This window comes from Sphaerodactylus townsendi, linkage group LG03 (assembly GCF_021028975.2).
Source record: "Sphaerodactylus townsendi isolate TG3544 linkage group LG03, MPM_Stown_v2.3, whole genome shotgun sequence".
NCBI lineage: Eukaryota > Metazoa > Chordata > Lepidosauria > Squamata > Sphaerodactylidae > Sphaerodactylus > Sphaerodactylus townsendi.
The window spans coordinates 106669480-106697132 of NC_059427.1; the positions used below are offsets into that span (position 1 = coordinate 106669480).

General features: G+C 42.5%; 1 protein-coding gene across 2 annotated transcripts in view; it reads right to left on the reverse strand.

Moving 5' to 3' along the window:
- The window catches only part of GABRG2 (gamma-aminobutyric acid type A receptor subunit gamma2), a 105728-nt gene extending 79020 nt beyond the window's left edge, over window positions 1–26708 (reverse strand). Inside the window, exon 1 of one of the 2 annotated variants that reach the window (XM_048488490.1) lies at window positions 26120–26708. In XM_048488490.1, the coding sequence (XP_048344447.1) occupies window positions 26120–26226 (107 nt within the window). In that variant the 5' untranslated portion in view covers window positions 26227–26708. The remainder of the gene's footprint in view (window positions 1–26119) is intronic. The other variant, XM_048488491.1, reaches the window with a different exon arrangement.
- Window positions 26709–27653: the final 945 nt, after the last annotated feature.

Below are 27653 nucleotides of genomic sequence, written 5' to 3' on the forward strand. Positions count from 1 at the left end.
TGACATATACTGACAAAGAGGAAGAATGTGCAGAGCGACAGGGGGCCAAATGGGATCAGAAGCGGTTGGTATTACCAGACGGTAGGGTGTGGCTACCGGAGGGAATGGCTCGAGAGGTACTAAAGGCCCTTCATGATGGGAGCCATTGGGGAACTCAGGCTTTGGTAGAAGTGTTTTTGCAGAAGTATGTCAGCAAACGGGTGTGGACTCTGTCAAAATGGATCACATCTAGCTGCCATATTTGCGCAAGGATAAACAAAAAGGGAGCGGCACCAAAGCCCTCTGGAGGTCGGCCACTGGCTGTTCATCCCTTCCAGGATGTTCAATTGGACTTCATTGATATGCCACCGGTGGGAAAGCTAAAACACTGTTTGGTTTTTACTGACAGATTGACGGGTTGGGTAGAAGCTTTCCCCACTGCCCGAGCAACAGCAGGGGTGGTCTGTAAATTAATTTTGGAACACATACTGTGTAGGTTCGGTTTAATTGGGTGTTTAAACAGTGATAGGGGCCCTCATTTCAATGAAAAGGTACTCCAGGGGGTTATGGAACAACTTGGGATTCAGTGGGATTTGCATACCCCATGGCACCCCCAAAGCTCGGGTCAGACAGAGAAAATGAATGGTACTTTGAAAACCATGATAAAAAAATTGATGTTACAAAGCCGCCTACCTTGGACCAAGGTCCTGCCGCTAGCACTATTTAATATTAGGACCAAGCCAAGGACCGGGCTAGGCCTGTCCCCTTTTGAAATGCTATACGGATTTTCTATATGGGATGTGGCTCCTGAAAAGCCTGCAGGAGCCGTTCATGAGATTAAAGATGCCTTTTTGCGGAAATATGTGCTGGCACTTTTCTCAATTCTGTCTGCTAACAGGAAACAGGGACTGATCCATCAAACTCCACCCCTGGAGGTGGCTGTGCATTCGTTCCAACCGGGTGACTGGGTCTTCATTCGTCGGTGGAGGGCTGAGCCATTGCGACCGCAGTGGGAAGGACCTTTCCTTGTCCTTTTGACTACGGAAACAGCGGTCCGGACGGGAGAAAAAGGCTGGACTCATCATACCCGGGTTAAGCCTGCGCCCCTTCAACCGGCCTCCTGAACTGTTGTATGACTCCCCCACTTTCACATACACTTCGAATTCGCTGCTTACAAAAGGACAACCCAGCTTGGTCGCCGGAGCATCGGTTTGAACAATTTGCCAGTGTATTTGAGAATACTGTTTGTTTTCCCTTTGGGCCTGTGTTAGTGGAAGACGGGAAGTGTCACCACGGAGATTGGATCTGGCAAAGGTGGGAGTATAGGGAGGAGGATCACTTTTGGGGACGAATTCAGGCCGTGGTCAAGCCAGATTCACGAAGGAAAGCATACTTAAAGGGAAAAATATTCGTTTTAGCTTATTATCAAGGGCTAGCTACTAAAACCCGGGTAAGACGGTGGAGAACTTTGTTGCCCGGACAATTAGTATTCAATAAGTTTTACAGTTGGAGACGATTATTCACATACTCCTCTTGGGAACATTTAGTCCCTTGTGCGTGCTATGGTAGTGCATATACCCAACATAAAGAACGAATTAGAAGAGCAATAGAGAGGGCCACCAACTCCCATGCAAACTTACCTTAGCGACGATAATATCGAGTGGTCTTGCGTCGAGAGGTTTCAAAACATAGCAAGGCAGTTTGAGGACCCAAAGTTCTTTGGTAGAGGCCCTGAACTACATGCAACTGGTCCTTTGTGTGTTTATTGGGAATGGCAGAGATTTGAATTCAGAACTGCTGAACACAGGTGGGGTAAAATACTAGTAGCAAGACGAAAACCAGACGTATATATTGCTAATTTACCTGCATCCGTAATAGCTTACTATCAACAGAGGCCTGGAAAGCCGCTAGTAAGAGCGTGGTGGTACCGGAAGCCATCTCGATTGTGTTTCAATTGGGTCTGTACCCATTACCAGTCCCTTAGTCAAGATTTTTGGCACCGCCAATATTGTGGGTGTCACATTATCGGTAGGCCATACCGTCCTCTAGAAAGGGAAGGAGAGGAAAGGTATCCCTTTCAACTAATATAATTCAAGAAAGCCAACATGCAGAGAATGATAATGTGGGTCGGGATATTCTTGCTCAGCTGCTTGCAGAGACACCAGTCCCAGGCCGGGTGGCATCGCAACCAGTTCCACCTCTTAGCCCGGAACACCAGTAGGGCCCTGAATGTGTCTGAATGCTGGTTGTGTAGCCATGGTCCATCTACGGGATCCGGAGGGTGGCCTCTACTACCCTCCTCAGCCCTCACATTGGACGCCTGGAACGATACATTCTGTGCAGGAGCCACCAATCCTGAAGTGATTGAAAAATCTCACATAGGAATGAGTGACCCAACCCGCATTTCTTTAACACGACCCTGGAGTTGGCCGGAAGCTCCTCTCTGCCTGCAGTGGCACAGGAATGAGGAGGTTGGAACACTGGCCTCCAAATGGATAGATATAGAAAAAGACAACGAGGAAAAACCCACACCAAAAGCAAAATTTAAAGTAAGGTCTCAATATAAAACCCCCATGCAACCCAACACGGGAGATATTAGGATCCAAACCCAGGATGGGAATTTTATACATCTTATAAGAATCACTCCCAAACCCACTAAGCAACCGTTACCACCTACTGCAGCACCAGAACCAATAGAAGACCTGGGAAGCTACCCCTCATGCAAGAGGACCCTACTTATGTCCCAGGCAGGATCGATTTGTAGCGACAACCCCTGGCTTGATACAGACCCCTCCTTTAATTGTTCAGCAGAACTTGAGCCATATCCAGGAGCCCTTTCCTTATATAACAATGTAGTAAACCCTTTTAATATGGTACATCTTCAGATAATATACGATATTAATTTGTATATATATTCACTCCCTCCTGGAATTTATTGGCTTTGTGGTAATTTGGCACTGAAAATACTTCCACCAAGGTGGAAGGGAATTTGTACTCTGGGGACCATTGCACCAGGGGGAATGATTTATTACCCAAAGGATCAGCCCAGAGAAGCTTGGGGAAGAAAGATGCAGTGGAGAGCAAAAAGGGAAATAGACCCCACTCTGGGATATGACCCCCTGAACACTTACCTCACAGAAGGAGAACGGTTTGTAGCTATTGCATGGCCAACGTTAGGAGTAGCATGGAATATCAAACAATTAAGAATATTGTCTGCACAATTAGAGGCCCTAGCCAATGACACAGCAGACAGCGTGGCAAAGCTAGAAATAGGAATTGAATCCTTGGCTAGAGTATCTTTTCAACATGAAATTGCCCTGGACTTTCTTTTAAGTGCACAGGGAGGCTTATGTTTTTGGTTAAATACAACCTGTTGTCACTATATCAACGAATCAGGTCAAATTGAAACCAATATAAAGAAACTACACAATATAGCTAAAGCAGTACATGCTACCTTTGAGGAAAATACAAAGACAGGATGGTGGAACTGGCTCACCAGTTGGCTTCCAGACTGGGGTTGGATGAAAGATTTTATACTTGGAGCAATAGGTTTGGTAGCCATAGGAGTTGTAATTTGCTGTTGTATCCAATGTTTACCTTTGACTGGCCATTGCATCCCTGCTCGAACTCAGGTTTCCACTGATTTAGCCATGGTTGTTAGGATGGAAAAACCCCCAGAAGAAGTGTACAGTGAGGATTCATATACCTCCTTACTATCAGATACTTCAACTGTGTATGAGATACTAGTAAATGACCACGAAGATTCATATGAAAATATGAAGGGTGATTTCTCACAAAAGTCATTTTAAAGAGAAAACGGGGGATTGTTATGAGGAAAAATTGGAGTTGTGAGAAATCCATAAGTAATTATTAGAAGGTAATATTATAAGGTAGCAAACAGAAAAAGGGAACTTGCTTTAAAAACATGTTTGCAGGAGTGTTTGTAATAAGCTTGCTGAAAGCTACTAACTGTAACAGGAAAACCCGCTTAACCGCAAAGAAAGGAGAAGTTAGGACAGGAGGCCTTCTGGGACCAGGGGGACTTTACAGGAAAGTGTAAGACATTGTTTTGCTGAAATTGCTAGAATAACATATTATTCAAAGAAAGCAGAAGTTACTTACGAGAAATAACTGCCGAAAACAAGCTTGGGGCTTTCCAGGGTGGGGGCTATGTGCGCAAAAGATTTGTAATACCGTGACCTTAAATATGAGCTGAGTTGCATCTCAGACCTCAGATTGACTGGGCTTTCGGGTCCTGTTGATCTCCTTCTGCAGAAGTGACCAATAAATGCTACCTGCTGTTACTTGATCGTATGTGAGTATTATTGAAAGGGAATACTTGAATTGTTCTCATAACACTAGTACTGAAATGGAGTACTGAAAAAAAATCAACAAAAAGGTGATAAATCTAATAGACTAAGCACAGATGATATAGAAACCATTTTTTGTTCTCAAGAGCAGTGTTTCAACTATCTTCCAATGAACTATCAATATTTTCAGACATTCAATTAATCCTAGATTGCAAAAGGAAGCAGTTGTGCGTATCTTCACAATGCTCAATGACCCAAAGACTTGCAATTATATTTTCTAACCAGATGTTTTACAAGAGTTGTTTACAGTGTTTATCATATTTCCATCTGCAAATGTACAGATGAATGGTATTATCTATGTGAAAATGTCATTTAAGCCAAAGGAAGTTATGCAACTGTAGCCCACACACATCATTCATCATGACTTAATAAGGCCCAGCAACAAGCTGCCCTATCTTCAACATCCTTTTCAGGTTATGAAACAAATTCAGCAAAATCCTTAGAAACCAAATAGACAGCTTGTAGATCTATGTTTTGTACTGGTAATGTTTTGAAGGGAAAGTTTTACAAAAAATTTAAAATATACAAGTGAAATCCCTCTTTTTCATCATTTATTGGACTGTACATCCAATGACCTGCTAATGCAATTTTTCGGTTTTGTATCTAGGTATGGATGCTCAGCCCTATTGACTTCAGTGTTACAAAACGTATTTTTAGTGCAGGATATCTCATTGACCCCTAAAATTGTTCTCTAGGACTTAGCATTTGAATCATCCTTCCCTGACTGGTTGTCCTAGGCTTCAGTGGAGCACTTCACCTTCCATGTACTCTTTTAAACACATGAGCAGATACGATTTACAGTGGCACACTGGCTTGTTCCTCCATATAATGATCCATTAGCATATGTGTGTGTGTTAAGTGCCATCAAGATGTTTCTGATTTATGACAACCTCCACAATATCCTGTTGTTAATAACCTTGCTCGGGTCTTGCTAACTGAGGTTCATTATTTCCTTGATGGAGTCATTCCATCTCATTGTGGACCTTTCTTCTTTTACTACTGTCTTCAGCATTTCCTAGCATTATTGTCTTTTCCAGTGACTAAAGTACAACAGCTTCAGTTTAGACATTTTAGTTTCTAGCAGCATAATTACCAGTGGAAGCTTTTGTTGGGCTACATTTTATCAGGCTGTAAAAGTCAATCTATCTCGTGTTGGGTTTTCCTCTTTTTCTGCTGCCTTAAATTTTGCCTGGCATTAGTGTCTTTTTCAGTGAGTCTTATCTTCTCATAATGAGACTAAAGCAGCCTCTGTTTGGTCATTTTATCTGCTAACGAGGATTCAGACTTGATCTGATCCAGAATTCATTTATTTGTTTTTTTGGCAGTCCATGGTATATATAAAACACTCTTCGGAAACTACATTTCCAAGGAATCAACTTTCTGTTACCTTTTCTTCATTACCTAACTTTCACACCCATACATAGTTATGGGAAGTACTAAGGTATGAGTTATCTTGATCTTGAACACCAGCAACGATCCTTACACTTAACAATCTTTTCTAGTTCTTTTATTGCAACCCTTTGCAATCTCCTTCTAATTTCTTGGTTGCAGTCTCTCTTTTCAGTTATGAATAGAATAGAATAGGAAATCTTTAACAACTTCAGTTCTTTCATTGTCAACCATAAAGGCAAACATATAACCAGGGGGATGGGGGCACAAGCCCCAGGCTCTCCTAGGTGCTATCTTTCCAAAAGACAAGGATGTAGGTAAGGGGGGGGGGTGTTCTCAGGTTCAACCCCGCATTACATGTCTGAAGCTCCGCCCCCTGTTTGTGGGTTTTTTGGTAATTTTTTTGTGTTTTTTCAGTTTTTGGCCTGCAGGAGGTGCAGTTGTTAGGCTAGCAGCACCACAATTTCAGGGATTTTGGGGGCGACTCTCCTGATGATACTACCAAGGTTTGGTGAGGTTTGCTTCAGGGGATACAAAGTTATGGATTCCCAAAGGGGGTGCCCAATCCCCCATTGTTTCCAATGGGAGCTAATAGATGGGGGCTACACCTTTGAGGGTCCATAACTTTGGACCCCCTGAACCAAACTTCACCAAACCTGGGTGGTATCATTAGGAGAGTCTCCTAAAGATACCCTGAAAGTTAGGTGCTGCTAGCTTAACAATTCCAGCCCTCCCCCAAATTTCCCCAGATTCTCCTATTAAATCCACCACATTTGGCATGGATTTAAAAGGAGAATCTGAGGTCCCCAGTTTACACATTGAAAGTGATGCTGTTTCAGGGTGGGGGATAATCCACCCTCAAACAGCATCACTTTCAATGTTTTTTAACTGGGGACCCCAGACTCCCCCTTTAAGGTAGATTTTCCCTAGCTACTCCTCTGCCCAGAGGAGAGGGCAGAAAGGGCTGCTGGCTGCCAGCTGGGAGCCCAGCTGGTGGGGGGGCGGGGGATGGTAGGGCAGAAAAGTCTGCCCTCGCTGGCCTTGGAGAGCAGCTTTTATAAGCACTGAGGATGGGGGCAGGGCTTGGGGAGGCATGGCCATGCCCCAGGGGCAGGTAAAAAAAATCTATACCTATGTCCCCATAAAAAATCTATACCTATGTCCCCGCTAGGCCACCTGGGCGCCTGCCCGCTGTGGCCTTCTTTCTGCTGGAGTGTCAGGCTCAACTTGCAGAGGTCTCCACAGTATGCACCATGAGCCCGCCCTGCTCCACCCCACCCCACCCCAAGTCTCTTATGGAGGCTCCCAACCATGGGGTGGACCAGCACACAAGCTTGGCCTCCCCCTAAAAATGCGCACCTCTGCCCAAACTGCCAAGGCTGCCACAAATGGGCAGCACCAAAAACCTTGCCCAATTAGGGAGGGAGAGTGGGTCAGTTTGCTCGAGGCATTAAAGAAGACTGGAGCAACCGTGTGCTGCCTAATATATAGGGAGCATGCTCCCCCCAACACTCGTGCGCATCACACGATCAGGCTGGGTGTGGCTCAGCTGCCCAGCCAGCCCATGGCACGCATGCTTACTGCTTCGGAGCTCACCATGTGCCCTGCCCACTGTCGCAATTATGGCCCAGTTGATTCTGGGGCTGTTATTTATGGCCTATGGTAAATGTGTGTGCCTGTGTAATCTACAGTTTACATAATTAAAGATGTAGTTACAACTTGTACCCTTGCATAACAGAGCAGAATGTGCATTGGTGGATACAGAAGATTGGGTTATCCCCCCCCCCCTTTGTTTCAAGGTTTATCTAACACTACAAAAATGATTTATGGCACATTATATGACATTGTGTCTTTTCAGTGAGAAATATAGTTTACAAATGTGGGCAAGATCTTATATGGTATTTACTAGCTTACTATAATACAGTCACTTGCATTTCTGCTGGTACTGGAAGCTTATAGAATTCATTAGAAAAGGTGGTAGTTCAATTTAAACATGTCCCTTTTACTATCTCAAAGGAATTTTGCACCAGTGGAACTGGTAAAAGCTAAATTTCTAAGATGAGTCCTTCAAGTTCCAAAATGTGTTTCTAAAGCTGCTTTGTGACTAGAGACAAGTCTCATGAGAGTGGAAGCTAGAGTATGGCCATACTTAACTTGGCTTTGCTTCATTAATTATAAGTGATGATTTTCAATCTACATGGAAACAGGGAGCAATATCTAAAATCTCATCTCTGGATTTTTCTCCACAACTTTTATCAACATGGCTTATGAGCAGGCCAAAGTAGGGAAAAAAGAAAGATAGAAAAGGGTGAAGAAGAAAAAAGAAAGGAAAAAAGAAAACAGCGATAGAAGCCAGTGACCTAAAAAACTAAGAAACTAAGATAAAAGAGAAAGTTAAAAAATAACTTAGCTTTGAGACCATACATATAGAACTATATATCTAATTACAAATTTCTTTTATCTAACATTGCAGATATAAAAACAATTTCTTACATTCTTCTTTTCGTTGTAAGTATTTAACTATTGGTTGCCATAGATCTAAGAATTTTCCATCAGATTATGTTTCAATAAATTTGACTGTTTATCGTAAGTAGCAAATTCAGTTAGTTGTGTCAACCAGTCTTCTATGGAGGAAGTTGAGGACGTTTTCCAATTTTTGGCTAATTGTATCTTCGCCGCCACTATCATGTATAAAAGTAAAATTCTGACATTCTTTTCTAACTTAAATTCAATTACATTCAATAGAAATGTTTCAGGTTTAAACATTAATTCTATGTTTAAAATTTCTTTTATAATGTCTTATACATTAATCCAAAAATTTTGGCTAATTTTGCACTGCCACCACAGATGGATAAAGGAACCAGTCTGAATTTGGCATTTCCAACATTTATCTGAGTTATTTTTGTATATTTTGGATATTTTGCACAGGTATAAATACCACCTGTGGAGCATTTTATAGTAGTTTTCTTTTATTCTAATCGAATGAGAGAATTTCAATTTCTTTGTTCAGATTTCTTCCCATATGTCAAGACCAATTCCTCTGTTCAGGTCCTGTGCCCATCTGATCATGCAGTGTTTTATTTGCTCATCTACCATTTCGTTTTGAAGGATATTTTTATGTAGTTTACTAATCATTCCTCATTTAGTCACCTTTAATGTTTTTATCAAAAATGATTCCTCTAAGTCAAAACCCTTATTTTTATCAATCTTGAATTTTTCCATCAGTTGATGGTATTGGAACCTCTGACATTCTTGACTATTTATCAAAATTTCATGTCTTTCTTTTAAAGTTCATCCCCTCTTCTTATAACCAAGTCATTATACCTGATCCAATTGTTGTTCTCTTCTATTCTCATTTTAATAGATTCTTGCAGAGAGAGCTACCCTGGAGTTGAATTAATGTTTTTCCTTTTGTATTCCTCCCAGAATTTAAATATGGGTTTTCTTATCACATGATCCATAAAAGTCTTAAATTCCTTACCCTATGCATACCAGATATAAAAGTGCCACCCAAAAAATAAGTCAAACCCTCATAAATTCAACAATTCCTTATCTTCTAACATTATCCATTCCCTACACCAAAGTAAATCTGCCACCTTGTGATATAATTCTAGGTCTGGTAAACCTAGTACCCCTCTCCTAGTATTATCACATAATACCCCTAAAACTAATCTTTGGTTTCCCCTTTCCCCAAATAAATTTGATTAAATCTTTTTCTACAGTCACTGAATTTTTATTTATAAATTATAATTGGTAAGGTTTGGAATAGAAAATTCATTTTTGCTAGTACTGTCATTTTGATTAACACCATTTTGCCCATTAATGATAGATTTAATTTAGACCATTTGTATAAATTGCCTTTTATCTTCTTCCATTCTGTGTCACAATTGTTTTCAAATAGTAAAATACTGAAATTTGTTAAAGTTATCCCTAAATATCTTATTTTATTTACTATGTTAAATTTTAGAGTTTCTTCTATTTTCTTTCTTTTATTATGGTTCACGTTAAAAACTAATATCTTGGTCAAACAATGTCTAAATCTTAATGAATTTTTCAAAATTATAGTACAAGAACAAAAATTAAGCCTTGTGCCAACGTATAACACATTACCATAGGATGTTAGTTCAGAACTTTTTTGTTTCATTTTGTTTTACTGTTTTATTTTATCCAAGTACATTTTCAGCAGAAATTTATTTTGCACCTTGAATAGCTATGCTGGTACTTGGCAGTACCAAAACTGACTTTGAATGATCACTGGCCTGACAGAACCAAAAACTACAGTAGGCTGCTACAGGAAGGGGTTGAGAAACACTATGATGTATTGCAAGAACAAAATATTAAAAGAGAATATGTGTAAGAAAATAAGGAATAATGACACTCCCAATGCTTGAGTGATTATTCTGCTGTACTATTTTGACTACAGAGGAGCAGCCACAGCAGCAGCAACAATATATATTTAAAGGACATCAAGGACAGCAACAACAAAATAATATGTAAATATTTAAAGGACATCACCAAAACCAAAAAAATCATCTAGATGATATTTACAGCTTTACACATTGCAAGCAAGTAAAGGCAATCAAAAACTGAAGATCTAAAATGAAACATAACGTACAATGCATAAAAGGTATGGACTAACCTCATAGCCAATGACAAAAATCAGTCTTAATTATCATTTTTGAACAATTTTTGATCTGAAAAGTGCTTTACAATATTTAATTTTATCAAACTAACATCAATAGCCAGACTGTGAGGTAGCTAATGTTTTATTTCAGGTGAGGAACAAAAAAGCTAAGAGGCATAGCAAGCTTGCATTAACTACTGGCCTTCATGGGACAGGAACCCAGTCTCTTACATTCCGTATTAGTCACACCCTGTACACCTCAGCTACCCCTGACAAGCATCACTCTTCCCGGTTTTTCCGTCTCCCAAGTAGCCATTTCTGACTCCGAAAACATTATTCCTGGGATGACAAAACCCATCTGCAGTAATAACCCTGCAGGTTGGAAGGGTCCAGGGGGAAAGGAGGGGGGATGAGGGCAAAAGTGCTCTTCTTTCATTGAAGCTTCACTCACAGAAGAGGCAGGAGGGAAAGAAGGTCAATGGGAAATTCAGGATGGTCTGGTCTTGCACAGACTTCATATAGTTCTTATTAGGATTGACAGGCGGAACCTAGCAACCAGCAGGAGAGTTGAGGGAGGGAACATGGTGAAGGGTGATGTTGCTGGTGCAACAACATCACCCCTGGGGACAACTTGGAATGCCAGAGGGTAGCTCTAGGAATCAGCAAAAAACACAGTGTTTCCAGGAGGTCAGATGCCCTACTCTTCTGTAATATGCACTAAAGTGCTGCCCTACAGACAAATGTGGTTGGTTATGTAATAGTCTGTGGTGGTGCTCCTAGGACTGCCAACTCTGACTTTGAAAATTCCTGGAGATTTCGTGACAGCAAGTGACAAGGAACATCTACTTTTGCTAGACTCCACAGAAGTTACCCTCTGAAGCTACTATTAGTCTGAGAAACTGACTTCTGTTATCTGGACATCAGCTGTAATTCTGAGGTTGGAAATCTTAGTTCCTCCACAGACACATTTCAATTGATAAAGGATTGATGTTAGTCCTTTCCTTGCCTGTATTGATGCAGCATTTTATTATCAGTTATTGGGGTTTTGCTTTACAGAATGGGATGGTTGCATGCATTGTTAAAACAAGCCCCTATCATGTATAAGGTAAATTACCCACATGTATTGCATATGTACATTCATTATTTGAGTGGATTTTGCTTTATGCCTAAACAAAATAGTTTCTCAACTGTTAAAAAGAAGTGAACACATTGATATGAAAATGAAAATTAAACATACAAAAAACTTACAAAACCCAAAAATACTGCATCCAACAGCCCAATCTGGTGTGTGTGTGGGGGGTCAATTTTCAGATGTAGTGCAAGACCACCACCCCTCCCGATGCGCTTGTCCCCTCTGCCAACATAAGGGGCACCCCCAACAGCAGAGAGGGCGAAAACACTGATGTCTGGCTGACCCACAACTCTACAGCAGTGAAACCCAAAAGTGGGTGCTGCCATGGAGCTATGCTGGCATCTGAGTCGACACTGGCACAGAGAGGGCAGAGGCACAGGCCAGAACATACCTGGGGGTGGAGTCAGTTGGCTTCCACACAGGCTTGGGAATGCTGTGGCCAAAAGGACCCCTATGGAGGGCTTTTCAGGCAGCCGGATTTTCTTTTTCTTTTTTGCTCTACCCCTGCCCCACCTGAAAGCCCTCTGGAGGCAGCAAAGTGGCAGAACAATCCCTAGCTGCAGCAGCCTCTGAATTGAGCTGCCCATCTTTCAAGATATAAATATCAGCTGATGATGTTAAAACACCCCTGAAATTATAGAGAAAAGATCATTCACAATGGAGAGGTGTAGGGAGTGGATCCGTTTTGGGACCAGTGCTCTTTAACTTATTCATAAATGACCTGGATGTAGGGGTGGGTAGTGTGGTGGCCAAGTTTGCAGATGATACCAAATTATGTAGGGTGGTGAGAACCACAAAGGATTGCGAAGAGCTCCAAGCAGACCTTGATAAATTAGGTGATTGGGCTAAGAAATGACAAATGCAGTTCAATGTAGCAAAATGCAAAGTGATGCACATAGGGGCAAAAAATCCAAACTTCACATACACACTACAGGGGTCAGTGCTATCAGTCACAGACCAGGAAAGGGATTTGGGTGTCTTAGTTGATAGTTCCATGGAAATGTCAACTCAATGCATGGCAGCTGTGAAAAAGGCAAACTCTATGCTGGGGATAATTAGGAAAGGAACTGAGAATAAAACTGCAAAGATTGTCATGCCCTTATATAAAGCAGTGGTGCGACCGCACTTGGAGTACTGTGTCCAGTTCTGGTCGCCGCATCTCAAAAAGGATATTGAGGAGGTAGAAAAAGTGCAGAGAAGGGCAACAAGGATGATTGAGGGACTGGAGCACCTTCCCTATGAGGAGAGGTTGCAGCGTTTGGGACTCTTTAGTTTGGAGAAGAGACGGCTGAGGGGGGATATGATTGAAGTCTATAACATTATGCATGGGGTAGAAAATGTTGACAGAGAGACATTTTTCTCTCTTTCTCACAATACTAGAACCAGGGAGCATTCATTGAAAATGCTGGGGGGAAGAATTAGGACTACTAAAAGGAAACACTTCTTCACACAACATGTGATTGGTGTTTGGAATATGCTGCCACAGGAGGTGGTGATGGCCACTAACCTGGATAGCTTTAAAAAGGGCTTGGACAGATTTATGGAGAAGTCGATCTATCTATGGCTATCAATCTTGGCTATCAATCTTGATCCTCCTTGATCTCAGATTGCAAATGCCTTAGCAGATCAGGTGCTCAGGAGCAGCAGCAGCAGCAGTCCATTGCTTTCACATCCTGCACGTGAGCTCCCAAAGGCACCTGGTGGGCCACTGCGAGTAGCAGAGTGCTGGACTAGATGGACTCTGGTCTGATCCAGCAGGCTAGTTCTTATGTTCTTGAAGGAAAAAAATCTCTTAATGATATAAACTTCTGTCTTTGCTGATTAAGTAATTACAATATGGACTCCATGTACATAGTTTGATGTGAATCTGGCTGGCCAGCAGCACATAGAGAAACTAGAAACATTAAAGATGAATAAGATCTGGCTTCAGCAGTTATTCCTCCCTGTCTATGAGTAATTTAAACTCTTGGCATAGCCAGAAGCAAGAGTCTTTGACACAAGCTAAAGAGTTCTTGGCTTCTTAGTTTATCATCTGTAGCTCACAGCAGTGTTTCTGTATGTATCATGGTGGCAGAGCTAGCACCAGTTTGGGATAACCTTCTAACTTATCATCTGCTTCAAGGGAGCATTTAAGATAAGTACCCAGAGAAAGAGAAAACTTAGGAAATATATTAGAAAGAAAGAAAGAAAGAAAGAAAGAAAGAAAGAAAGAAAGAAAGAAAGAAAGAAAGAAAGAAAGAAAGAAAGAAAGAAAGAAAGAAAGAAAGAAAGAAAGAAAGAAAGAAAGAAAGAAAGAAAGAAAGAAATCAAATCAAATCCAGCATTTTAGGGGAATGCCTTTTCCACTCAACATCATCAGCATTGACTTTTTAGCAAATACAAAGTCTAATCATGCAGGAAACGTGGGGAAGCTATGCCACTCTATCTTTTACTACACATATGGATTAATGGCAGAAACTAATTATACAACAGTTATTGTAATATAGGCAACCATGTAGTGGAAAGCAGACAGGGAATTCTCCTTTGAGTATAATTCCATTCCTAACTGCCTCAGGAATTCTTCTTCCATCTCCCAGAAGATATATTCCCCTCACCTTTATTTATGGTCACTGTGGAAAGTCTCTCTCTACTATGACACTCTACCTTGACCAATAAATAAACTTCCAGCTCTTTTGTCTGTGTATTTCTGCTCTCAATATATATTTCAGATCAGATACTCTCTCCAAATAAAATACTCTCAGGGTAGATTTTCACATACAGCTAAGGGACTTGATGTTAACACACAAATACAAAATATGTTCAATCTTTTCCCTCTCAGAGAGGTACCTCCTCCCTCTGTTAGTCAACCAATCCACCAATGACAGCACAAGTCAGCTTACCCAATCAGAGTGCTGTTCAGTTTCTATTAAATTTCCCCCCTTGTACTCTGTTTGTGATGACACTTTGTTTTTGGCTGCACTTCCAACCTGATTTATCTATGCAGTTTCTCACACAATGTCATCACATGTGAACATGTGCAGCTTGCTTTTCTCGTGGCACTAGGATTTCAAATTAGGGCCTGAAATTCTTACAGAATTACAATTGAAAACATGAACACATGGAGCTGCCTTATACTGAATAGTTCAATGATCCATCAAGGCCAATATTTGTCTGCTCAGACTGGCAGTGGATCCCAGAGTCTTAGGCTGAGGTCTTTCACATGACCTCCTACCTGGCTGTTTCAACTGGAGATGCCAGATGCCAGGAGCTTCCTGCCTGCTCTGTTTCTGTTTCACAGCAAATTAATAACTCTGCCTCAAACATTTCCTCATTTCTTTCCTCATCCCTTCAAATTCTAAGATGCTCCTGGACTCCAATCTAAGCCTTCAGACATTTCTGTTCTCAGAGGTTGCCTCCTATCCACATCTTCCTTTCTCTTTCCTTTTCCTTTGGCCTGAAGCAAGGCAAGAGATTTGTTGCTAGCCTCTCTTCACTCTCTGCTAATAAAGAAAGTGATACATTTATCTTTACTGCTTTAGGTGCAAGAGGGAGGAGGTTGCTGCAGTGAAAGACTCTGAATATGAAAACAGCTATTTGGACTTGTTCTAGACCAGGAAGGAATAGATCCCCTAGAACTGTGTTCACCAGACTACTGACATCTCCAGAGCCATCTGCAGCCAACTTCCCCCTCTCTCAACAGTTCTGCTCTCTTGATGCCATTAGGTATATTAACTCAAATTTGCTTTGATGTCTCAATGGACTCAAGCAGCTGAACAGGTCCACCATAATGTCACTTGATATTTTATCAAGGAACTATTTGGCTTTGGCCAAACAGTTGAATGTGGTGGATACGACTGGAAGATATGAATAATGTGTGCGTCAGAAGTATTTTGGTTTTCAAATGAGACAAGGACAGAAAACATGCATGTGTTATTTCACATATTCTCACTCCATTGTGATTTCATACACAGTCAAACAAGGTCATTCTGAAGGAGGAGAGGTTCCTGAGTTGGAATATGTCATTCTCATAAATTCACCTACCAGCCACTTTTATATTTAGCAAGACTTGACATTATGCTAAAAGACTGGGGAACTGGAAATGCAATTCATTCATTAATCCTCAATCTGCCAGAGAGAACAGACTTTTTGCTTATATCTGAAGATAGCCTCATGCAGCTTAGCAAAAGCCTCATATGATCAGAATATACTATTTATATGGCAAAACTACAGTATGGCATACTTGTGTAGACATATCCAAAACAACCACTTCATGTCTTTTTGCCTCTTATGTTCTCTGAAAATTCACAGCTACTGTGTTCAATTCCCTCTCTGAATCATTTGGAAAAGAGAAAAGAAGGGAAGGCCCTGGTGTATACAAGAGGATTTCTTAATCAAGAAGATCCTTTCCTCCGGGAATGCTTTTTAATTTCCATGTATCTTCTCTGTGCTGAGGAAAGTTTAAGAAACACTTAACAAATCTTTTCACTTTTTCTTCTCTTCAAGCCACTGAGGAAGGAGTGAGAGAAAGTAGATATTATTTGTGTTCTAATTCAGCACTAGGGAAGGGAGAAGAGGAAGAATGAGAATCGTGGATTCCACACAGCATAAATATAACATCTTTAGGACATTATAAAAACTGTTTTGGGGAAGAAGTTTGCACAACTCTCTTCCTCAAAACTACTTCAGCTCGTTTTATTTCTCTCAACCCAGGTTTTCCAAAAATTGCTAAACTTTTCCCCTCCTCCAAGGTTGAAGATGTTTCCTGCCTGCTGAGTGAACACAATCAGGCAGGAAACATTTTATTTCTCCCACTCAAACCTCTTACATTCATTTTTACCACTCACACCTGTGATTTTATGTGCTGCAACAAATTCTCCATTAAAATTCCCCACGGAGGTTTCCTCTGCTTGCAGCTCATCTGTGCATGATTTTGCTGCAAAAAATAGATGAATAAAGGTTGTTGTGCCTAACGATCCCGTGCACATGTTGTTTTTCCATTTTTTGTGTTTTAGCAAAGCTACAACGACATTATTAGAGAAGCTGCTACGCACATATTTGTATCACTATAGCTTCACAGACATCCCCCTCAAAACAAAAAAGAAAGAAAAACATGTATGAGGAATCATTAGGTACAACTAACTTTATTCATCTACTTTTTACAGCAAAATTGTGTGCAGATGAGCTGCAAGCAGAGGAAACCTCCATGGGAAATCTTAATAAAGAATCTGCAGCAGCACACAAAATGGTGGAGGCAGCTGTGAAACTGACAAGAGCTCCATGCAGCAGGAAGGGGAAAAGATCCATTTTGGCTGGCAATGCTTGTGTTCTCCTGCTGTGAGAACACAAAAAACCAAGATGCATATTTTTAAAACATCCTAAAGGCATTATATTTATGCTATGTGGAATCCACCAATGAGAGAAACTTAAAGTAATGTATTTTCATTCTATCCTTTCCCAAGAAGCATTGGAAGCCTATGGCCCCTTCTGCATGGGCCAATAAACCCAGGCTGGGACAGGGAAAAACATGTTCCAGGGGGGAAACTTCACATGGCTCCTGCCCCTAAAGTGAGGCTGCCCAGTGTTCAGTCCCTGAAATGAGTTATTTGAGAATTGCATGATCCGCATGCCACCACACCTCCTCCCTCTCCCTCCACTAGGGTGGGCGAGCCATGTCCAGATGTTGGGTCCCCTCCCTCTCCTTCCCTCCCCTCCCTCTGCTGGGAAGGGCAAATAGGTGGAAAGGGCAAAAAGGGAGGTGGGCGGGCGCCACAGAGCTCCATGGCAGCTGACCCAGAAGAGGGCCCCAGCCCCAGAGCTGCATCAGCCTCAACCTGACTGCTGGTTTAGCGGGGGGCTGGCTAGGGGTGTGGCTAGGGTTTTGGACACACACTGGGGGAGATTGGTAGTAGGCAAGCAGCTTTTCCTCCAGGAGCGCACCAGGCCATGAACCATTCCTGTGGTACTCAGGAGAAGGAAAGTAGGAGATACAGGCTAGGCCTCACAGTTAAAAAGGAAGGTAGGGGCCCTGATCCTCTCCGGTGGGAAATTCCTACAAAGGTCAGGAAGTGGCAGCAGTTATCCTAGGTCAATTTTTCTCAGTGAAATTGCACCAGGGTGAGCACAGGGAATAAACCTGTACATTCCTCACAGCTCCCAGAGCTGCAGTGTGCCTGCCCTGGTGTAGTCACGGCTTTCAGAACGTCACGAATTTCAGAAATTGCTGGCAAAGTGGTACTTTTTAAATACCCCGGTATGACCCCGGTGCCGTGAAAAAACCGCAGGAGCAGATCCGGGGCAAAACTTTTGTATTTTTCCCACCTCATGGTTCTGGCCCGCCCAACACTTTCCATGATGGTGTGAGCCGGAAATGCAAATCGAAAAGATGGTGGGGTGGAGGGTTAGGGAGTCTTTCACTGCAGCCGTTGCAGGAGGGCTGCTGCCCCCCCCCACACACACTTTCCTCCTGTCCTGACTGGGATAGGCAGGCTGATCCTTGTTCCCCCTTCCCCCCACCCCCGGTTTCTCTTTCTAAATCCATGGTTTCTCCCTCCGTGAAAGTGAATGGGAGAATGGGGGAGAATGACGCCATTTGAGGGACACAACCAGTGACCAATCAAAATACAGGAAACAGAGGTTGTCTGCACATTCACGGAATAGATCGTGGGGCAAATGAAAAAAGCCCTGTGCCCGTGCAGAAGCAGCTGGAGCAGCGTAGGGGCAGAAGTGGGGATCTGTGCAGTATCACAGACTGGGGCAAAATTGACCCCGTACTTGAGATCCCGCATCCACCCAGGTGCAATTTCACCATGAAAAAACAGCCCGAGAGAGAGAAAGCAAGCCCCATCCAGGAGACATTGGGAACTCCTGGTAGAGAGTTGGGTGGAATAGGGCCCGCAGGTCAAAATACGCCTGTTCTACCACAACCAATATAGTGATGTTCACTCATTTTATCCAGACATATCTGGAAGGATGGTATTGCAAAGACAGAGTAATTTATCTCGAGCCATCCTGAGGTAGGACAGCTAAGCAACCCAGTCAAATTTTGTCAATTCTTGTAACATTTTCAATGATGACTGACAGAGACTCTAAAGAGCACAAAAAGAGTCTTGTGGGAGGAAATAAAAAAAGAAAAGAGTCAGGAGCATGCTGTTTAGAACTCATTCATGCATTGAAATGCACATCAGCATGTGTATCTGAATGTGGCTGTTGCTGTCAGTGTGCTGTCTTCTCTAATGCATATTCTATTGTGCCTAGAGGTGGACTGGGATTTTACAGTGAAAGCACTGTTACTTCATTCACTGCTATCACCTTAACTGATTAGCTCCATTGTTCCATGATGTTATCACATTCATGATGTGATCCCTGATTGGCTTTGGATCATGTACTGAATGAGGCAGAAGTCCTGTTGAAGTATTTAACAAAAGAAGATGCAGCAGCTGATTGAAAAGCAATCTCCTAAGAATTGGGGGAAGGGGGGTTGTGAAAAGTAAACAATAGAATCCTATTGTTTGGTACTGTTCACTTTCCTAAGAAACACACTTTGCCCCTTTAAATATAGAAGGTAAAAATCTGGTGAAACTATATTTTGAATGTGAGCTTCCTCGAACTTATCTCAGCTATCTGGTAAACTTTTATTCTATCCTATCTCTAAGGATTTCAGCACAGTATACATGGCTCTTTATTCCCTGCTTTATTCCCGCAATAGCTCTTTATGGGAGACTAGGTTGAAAGAGAAGGGAACCAAGATCATCCGGCAACATTTATGGCAAAGTGGGGAACTGAACCCTGATTTCTCAGAGTATACCCTAACATACCAACCACTAGGCCACATTTGTGCCTATGTAACCCCCATGCCCAGAATGGGTTGGCCCAGAATGGGTTGACCCAGTAAGGGGGTGGAGACTCGGAGCAGCAGAGAGGCTGCAAGAGCTCTTTTGCAGAAGAAGCAAGGCTACCAGACTCGGACCTTGATTTCTGTAAGCCCTTAACACCTTGTTAAGGTAATTTCAATATTGTTGGGAACTACTGGGAAGGTAGTTGTTGTTTTGCTGTGTTGTAAATGTTGGAGTTTATTGTTTCAGGGTTTTCTTTTGTGGTTGTAATGGGTGAGAGTTCTCCTGGAGACCTTCATCATGTTGCAACCTGTTCATCAAGCCCTTGGAGTCTTCAGGAGCCAGCCAACTTGCAAAGAAGATTTGGACTTGGCAATATCAGTAGACTGTAAATAGAAGGACTTGAAATGCAACCTGAACAGGACCTTGAATTGTAACGTTAAATGTTGATGTTTTAAAAGTGTAAATTGTAAAGAAAAGTAAACCATTTTGTTGTTTAAAAATTGTTGTTGCAACTCATTCCAAGTACTGCCCCACAGAACCCACAGCTAGAGGGTACACCTACACTATACTATCGGCAGAGGATATGAAGACTGAATAGTAAGGGCAATAAATACTCTGACCTGGATAGCCCAGGCTAACCTGATCTTGTTAGATCTTAACTTGTTAGTCAAGCAAGGTTAATTCTGATCATACTTGAATGGAAAAGTTCCAAGGGGGTCTCTACCCAGAGACAGACAATGGCAAACCACCTCTGAATATCTTTTGCCTTATAAAACCCTATGGGGTCACCATAAATTGGCTGTGGCTTGATGAGGAAAAAGTAATAAATTACTTACTTCCGATATCAGTGAGCTAGTTATCATGTAAATAGTCTGATGTTTTGGTGCGCTGTTAATTTAAATTCTTTATTGTTTTAGAGTTCAATGTTATGCTTTAGGTTTTCAATACAATCTTATTCTGAATCTAGGATGTTATGGGAAAGATTCAGGGCCACCAAGACCTCCAGGGAATACCAGGGTCACGATATGAAGAGAGGCAATGGCAAACCACCCCTGAATGTATCTTGCCTTGAATAACCTTAACAGCAAAAAAACCAAACAAACAGTTGGGTGGAGACCTGTATACCTGATCTACCTTTATTCCTAAACCTGTGTTACAGAGGTTGTAATGGGTGGTACTTCATGGGGTAATTGTGAAGATAAAATGGGAGAGAAGAGATGGATGTACCACATGCCCTGAGCTCCATGAATGAAGGACAGGACAAAAATAAAATGAATGTGTCAGAGGACAGGCTATGTCTATATTAACTACAGACAATGTTTGAGAGCAAGTTCAAATTTCTAGGTGCCTGGACTTGAGGCCAGACCAAGTAAAAGCAGCACACATCTTTACCATTAACACATAATCTTCCTCAAAGGTTATCTACACAAACCTGAAAACTGTACACCAAATGTATTTTCTTTCGCATGATCTCCCTTCAAGTCACAATACTATATTTTAGCATTCCTACAGAAACAGAAGATATGAAGGAGAATGACTTTGTGTGGAGCCTTGTCTATTTAATTTGAAGACAGGAACGAAATAGCTTTGTTTTTGACATGCAGTGGAACTGTCTGTAGCAAGAAAGGTGGAAAATGCACAGGAAAGCCTTAACAACTCGTTTAAAAATTAAAGAGGGGACAAATCAGTGGATTTGCAAGAACATTGGTTCAGGGGGTGGGAGACAGTTTTGTTGGAGTCCAGGATTTTCCAGGTTGTTTGAATGATTTCAGTGTATTTGAATGATACAGTAAACTGAACCATGGCTCAGGATTTTTCTCTGGGTGAGGCTGCCTCATGGGACAAGCTATTGCACCAGGTAGGGTAGAACACCTACTGCCACTTCCCTGCTACTGCCATGTTTAAATTAAAACTTTAAACATAGTGAAAAATGCAAATTAAAAAAATATTAAGTAGTTATGGGCTTCAGGAGAGAGGTAATGTTACTCATAATTAGTGATGTCACAACCACGGTCAGTCACCACCCATGGTAGTCATGCAATACTCGGCATTGCATGGAAACTCTACAGGATGGAATTCACCTAGAAAAAAATCATATATTCTGACTGTTAGGAAAATGCAATTTCCTCACAACTGAAATACTACCTAGCAACAATGTATATTTTGTGCTCTGCGCTTAATTAGAAAATGCATGTACATTTAAGTAGATTACAAGATACAATAATAAAATTAATAGCAGCATAAAACACACATATGTGTCTTGACAGGCCCTCAGGAACCAAGAATAAGTCTTAGCAGGTTCAGATGTTTAATATGCACAGATTAAGGAATCCAGATAAGAACAGAAACAGTAACCTGCAACTAAACCACAATGTTGCTGCCACAAGCTAGCTGAGCTGCAGCCTCTCTTTTATAACCAGCCTCCCATTCCCTTGTGCAATAATCGCTTGCAGCTTGGTTACTCTAGTCTGGCTCCTGAAAAGACTCTGCATCTACTTTAGCTCCCTCCATAGCTGCTAACCTGTTGCTGCATCTCCTTTGCTGTAAGCTAGCATGTAGTTTCCTCCTGCATTGCTCTTGGGGCTCTGGAGTCAGGGTCCCCTCTGGCTCTGCATCAAGGGGCCGAAGGAGCTAAACTCTTGCTGGGGAATCTCAGAGCTTGGACCTGGCTGTGGATCCCAGCCTGAATGCTCTGCCTGAGCCTGAGGACCTGGTCCTGCAGGAACTTCTGGCTGCTCAGTCTCTGCATCTACTGACAGTGCCTGAGAATCTTGAACCAGCACTGTCCCCTCTTCTCTGTCTGAGTCTTCCCATTCAGACCAGGCTGAGCCCTAACATTATGACAGCAATTAGATCAGAAATACTGAAGTCAAAGCTCGGAAAAATAAGGACATTTAAATACATCAACCAAAAAGGAAAATCAAGTGATAACAATATGAGCATTTTAATGGCTTAATCACAACAAAAATATCACCACAGAAAGACCCTGTCCTTGGTTGCCAAAAGCCTGACATCAGAAGAAGGAATTACCCATGTTGTGCCTGTAAGACCAGCAAAGACCTCACAGCCAAAGGAAGTTAATTGGGCAGCAAGCTCATTATATGCTTCCCTCCCCAAAAAACTGTGTAATAACTGCATTACATACAGGAAAATAATGATGTCATCCTAAGCAGAATTACACCCTTCAAAGTCCATTGAAGTCAATGGGGTTTGAAGGGTGTAACTCTGGTTAAAATAGCACTATATATCTATTAATTGGGTGGGGCCATACGGACAGCAATTGGAAAAAATCTTTTCTTTAAACTCAGTTCTATTCACATTTTCTTTTTAATCAATATACTTATGATCAGATTGTAGTCCAATGTACTGATGACACAGTCCTAAGAGCTGCTTTATTTCTATTGGGTTAAACTGAAGGATTCACACACATACCAGAACCTAATCCTGGTTCTTATGCTAATATAATCTCAGAATTTTATTTTATTGTGTCAGCAATTCCTCCCTTCTCTTGATACACCACTGTCAGGGACTTTAATAAGTAAGGGCAAATTATGTTCACTGTTGAGAATAGGGAAAAGAATGACTTCCCATTGTGCATTTGCCATATACAACCTTTTGGAGGAATTTTGTTTATTTAGTTAGATACAGATATTCAGCTTTTCTTCCCAACAGGAATCCAAAATGGCTTATATTATCCTCACCTCCTATATTTTATTCACATAAAACATTCTTGTGAGGTAAATTAAGCTAGGAGACAGTGACTGGCTAAAAGTCACCTAGGGGCTTTCCCCACTACAGAAGGGAGCTAAGGTCGACTCAGTTCCTTTCAGTGGAGGGTGATTCCAGGCTGTCCCCACAGCAACTGAGTTGGCCCCCTGGAACCGAGCTAAGTGGGCGGGATCACCTTGGTGCCTGTTTCGCTCCTCGATCGTGACTGGCGCTTGTGTTATGGCGGGAAACAGGAGTGTTCTTTTTTTTACAGTTTTTACAGTTTACAGTTTACAGTTACATGCACTTTCTGCCCGCCACGACTCTCTCATTCTGCGCATGCCACAAAAGCGGCTCGTGATTGGTTGAATGGATGAGGTGTCATTTCGATGCTTCCCCGCTTCGAAGCTTCGAAGCGGTATCGACCTTGTTCCGGCAGAAAAGTGTAGTTCATAACTGCGACAAGGATGTTCGGGGGGGGGGGGACTGAGACAAAACAATGTTGAGCTTGGTGGCAGTGGGAATTACTGAGGCAAACCTAGGTAGAAACGAGTTCAACTCTGTCAGTGGGGAAAGCCCCCTGGTGAGCTTTCATGGCAGAGATTCAAACCAGTTTCCCAGACCATGTTCTAGCATGCTAACATGACACCATGTTGGCACTTCGAGACTTTCAAGTGAACAGAGTACTACAGAGTACTACAGCCTCACCTGTGATTAAATGCTGATGGGAGAAATCATGTAGCTGAGAGGTCCCAATTAAAAAGGCCTAAAAGAATACTGGCAGCAGTTTAGGGAAATCTGAGATTTTTCAGCTGTGAAGTGGTTTTTAAGTAACTGCATAAACAAGGGAGAAGACAGATGAGGAGTTATGTTCCTTACACTGGGGTTTTGTTGTCAATGGGATTTGACAGTTCTTAACTTTGGAGGGATCAGATCTGGCATTTTGTGCTCTGAGTAGCCACAGCGTCCCAATGCATTGTGACAAATAATCATGATGGAACCAAGGTTATATTCTTTATAGCATATGTCCACATGTCTTGCTTAGAAAATCAATAGAGCATTAAGTGCTTAATTGATGAACAAGAAAATACAAATCAGGAATAACAATGTAATATAATTAAAGGTTTATGCTGATTTCCTTCATTCTTAAAAATGCTAGCACAATGTTTTGAAATTTACAAACACTGGTTTGACGAAAACTCAGTAAAGTTTGAGGATGACCATCTATTGGTTCTTTATTTTCTCAAATCCAGTGAGGTAAATAAGGGCATAGGAGCACAGGAAATAATTTCCAAATATTACGTTGTATACAATGCTAAGAAAAGTGTAATTAGATCTTCCTTTCTAGATGTGAAGTGAATAGCTACAATTGCTAAAGAAAAAAGAAGTGAGACCCTTCAGCAAGTTTTCCATGAAGCTAAATTGATGGTGATCGCAACTCATGGCCTACAGCTCTTAGGACAGCCAGTATTAGAAGATTTATTATCAAGAGTAATGGAATGGGTTCAAAATGGCTACAGACACAAGCCAGCAGACATTCTCTTAATTTTCACACATCTTTCTTTTAAGCTGGAACATTTGTGTGCAAAACCTTCCTTCTAGTGATGGATGGGAAGAGCTATAATAGAAGTAGTAAGTCAAAAATTAACTCTAACAGAGGCATCAAAAGGCAGGCCCATATGTTTGTTTAAGACACATGGAAATTCTGCTGGAAATGTAGCTAGAAATATTTGATCCCTCGGGAAACCAAATAGACCTCAAATACTCCTCAGACCCAAAGACATGAATTCCCCAATTATCTCCATTTCTTTTTTTATTTATCATTAAGCAGTCCTTCCTTTCTATGTCAGAGCATCCCACTTTAGGGACAGTGTGTATATGAGAACAACAACTCATGTAAAGCACTTTGTGCACAGAAGTCAAACAGACATGAAAATAATAATACTTGCATGACTGGGATGAGAAAACAAATTGGTATTCAGATTACTCCCCCCCCCCCCTTCCATTGTGCTAGGAAGTCATGAGAATGCTATATTCAAAGCCTGGAACAGCATGCTGTGCTTTTCATTTCTCAAACAACTATGGGAGTTCATCGATATGGCAGGTAAAAAAAGAAGTGAAGAAGGAGGCAAATGCTAAAACATCACATCGGCTTTACCTACGTTACCAGATATTCTAGCCAAAGGAAGGACAGTACTTCCTGCTGTTTTGCATCTAGAGAATGAAAGCTATGGAGAAGGAAGACGGGACATGAATTGTTGTTTGGCAAAGGCTTTGCTACTTTTGACCCCAAGCTTAACAAATACACAGTCCACAATTCTGTATACCTAGTTCAGTAGCCGATGCTGCTTGGCACTGCAGTGATAAGCACTTGCAATGCCACCCCCACCCTTGCTCCACAATTTCTGCTTTCTTATTTGCCCTGGGGCTGTGTACATTTGTCTGTTTTTACACACAGAGACAGAGAGCAAAGCCTGTATGAAAGCAATACACCCATTGCAACGTGAGTGTAAACATTTGCCTAATGGGGCGATATAGAAAGGTGAGGGGGGGGGGGGGGGCTAACGTCAGGAGAGATGCCGGTGCTTCCTCCAGAGGCCCACATGCCATCACTCCACGCTCAGGGCCGGGGCTCTGGCCCGGGAAAGCATCCCTGTTCTTCGCTGGGTTCTGCGGGGCGCCCTTGGCCCAGCTGAATCCAGAGCGCACAGCAGAAAAAGCCAACCGCGGGCTGCTATGGCTGCTGCTCAGGCAGCACATTCTGTCCTCCGAGCGAGGCTCCACTGTAATTCCTCCCATAGGAAATTGCGGAGGGGGGGGGGGGAGAGCCTTCCCTGGGAAAACACCTTCCCCCACCCCATCCCGGCGACCACCCTATGCCAGGCTACCCTTTCTTTCACGCATCACTATGAGGACATCACCAACATCACGTTTGCAGTATTACTATGAGCAGCACATACAGTTAAAAAAAAGGACTCCTCTGCAGCCCTCCATTCTCCTGCTTGCAGCTCAGCGCCTTTATAATCGGCACCTTCCCCACCCGCTGCCTTCACCCCCCCGCCCCTGCCCCAACCCTCCGTAGCAAACAGAAACCTCCGCTTACCCCTGAATGAGAGAGAGGAGCAGCAGCGCCCGCAGCATCATTTTGCGAAGAGATGCCGCATCCAGGAGTGGAAGGCTCCCTCGGCGGGGTGGATTTGGAGGACTCATCTCTCTCTCTCTCTCTCTCTCTCTCTCTCCCGCCCTCTCTCTTCTCCCCACACACTTTCCCGCCCCTTTCTCTTTTTAGCTGCAGACGGAGCCTCCCCCCCTCTCCGCTTTATTTGGCAATTTGTAGTGGTGATGGTGGGGTCCCCCCTCCCCTCGCCTGCTACCAGGTCCCCCCAGCGGGATGATACATTGCTCTGCCTTGTGGCTGCCGAATTGGGGGGCGGGGGTGTAAAAAAAAAACCAGCCCTAGACAAAACCCTTAGCAAACACCAATGCTGCCTTTGCTAATAAAAGCATCTGCTCAGACAGCACCTTCCAAATTTAGGGGAATAACATAACTGGGGGCGGGGGGGGGGAGCACAGAGGATTCATACGAAGGCACTACCTAAGCAGGGAAAAGGACCCCATGAGATCCGTCGCAGTTAAGGGGAGGAAAGGGCTGGGGTGCTGAGAGAGACAGAGAGTAAAGCAGACAAGCGTTTGCCTCACTGCAGATTTAAGTAGGAGGTCAAAGTGGAACTGATGCACACGGGTCTGCAGCCGCCCAGCTCAACACATGCGTGGTTTCAGCTAGTACTTATTTTTATTACACATGTGCGAGGCTGGGTTTGGGAAGTGAGCTGGTTTCAGCGGCGCTTCCAAAACGGGGGCGGAGAGAAAAATCTATCGCCTTCACAGGCACCTTGCAATCCCAACCCGATTTGGCAACCCAGGGTATACACCCCACTCGTCTAAGCGGGGTTTTTTTGTGGGGGGGGAGAGGGAAATGGTGATAGTTGCTTAGCAACTGGCGTAACTGAGAGAAGAGTTCTGCATCTCAGAATAGGGGGATTTGGGGGTATAGGAGCAAGACAGGCTTAAAAAGGGACTTTCTCTTACCAGTCATGATAAGAGATTGGTACCCCAAAGGGTGAAGGGAGTTTCATGAGCACATACACATCAATGGTCAATATTGGCTTCTCATACTAGCAGTAGCTCTCCATTGTCTTATGCAGAGGTATTTCATATCACCTTCACCTAATCCTGCTGGCATTTGAAGCAGGAAACTTCTGCAAAGTACATGCTATCTACCACCCCTATATTTTCAAATGTCATTTGTTTGTGTGCGTGCGTGCGTGCGTTCGTGTGTGTGTGTGTGTGTGTGTGTGTTTGGCTGAGCTTGACTTTGTTGGACTTTGTTGAACGTGGCTTTGGAAATGAGAGCCAGTAGTTGGCTTATAGGACTGGTGGATCCAGTCTCAAATCTTGACCCAGACACTTTCTGCACAAATCTCCTAAAACATTTGTAAAACATTGTAAAACATTTTCAACCCCCCCCCCCCTTTTGTCCACACTTATCCTCTGGAAACAATTCCTGATCAACATTTTGTGACACATACACCTTTTTTTTCATTTTGGCATTGAATTGATGTTTCAATGCTTCACAG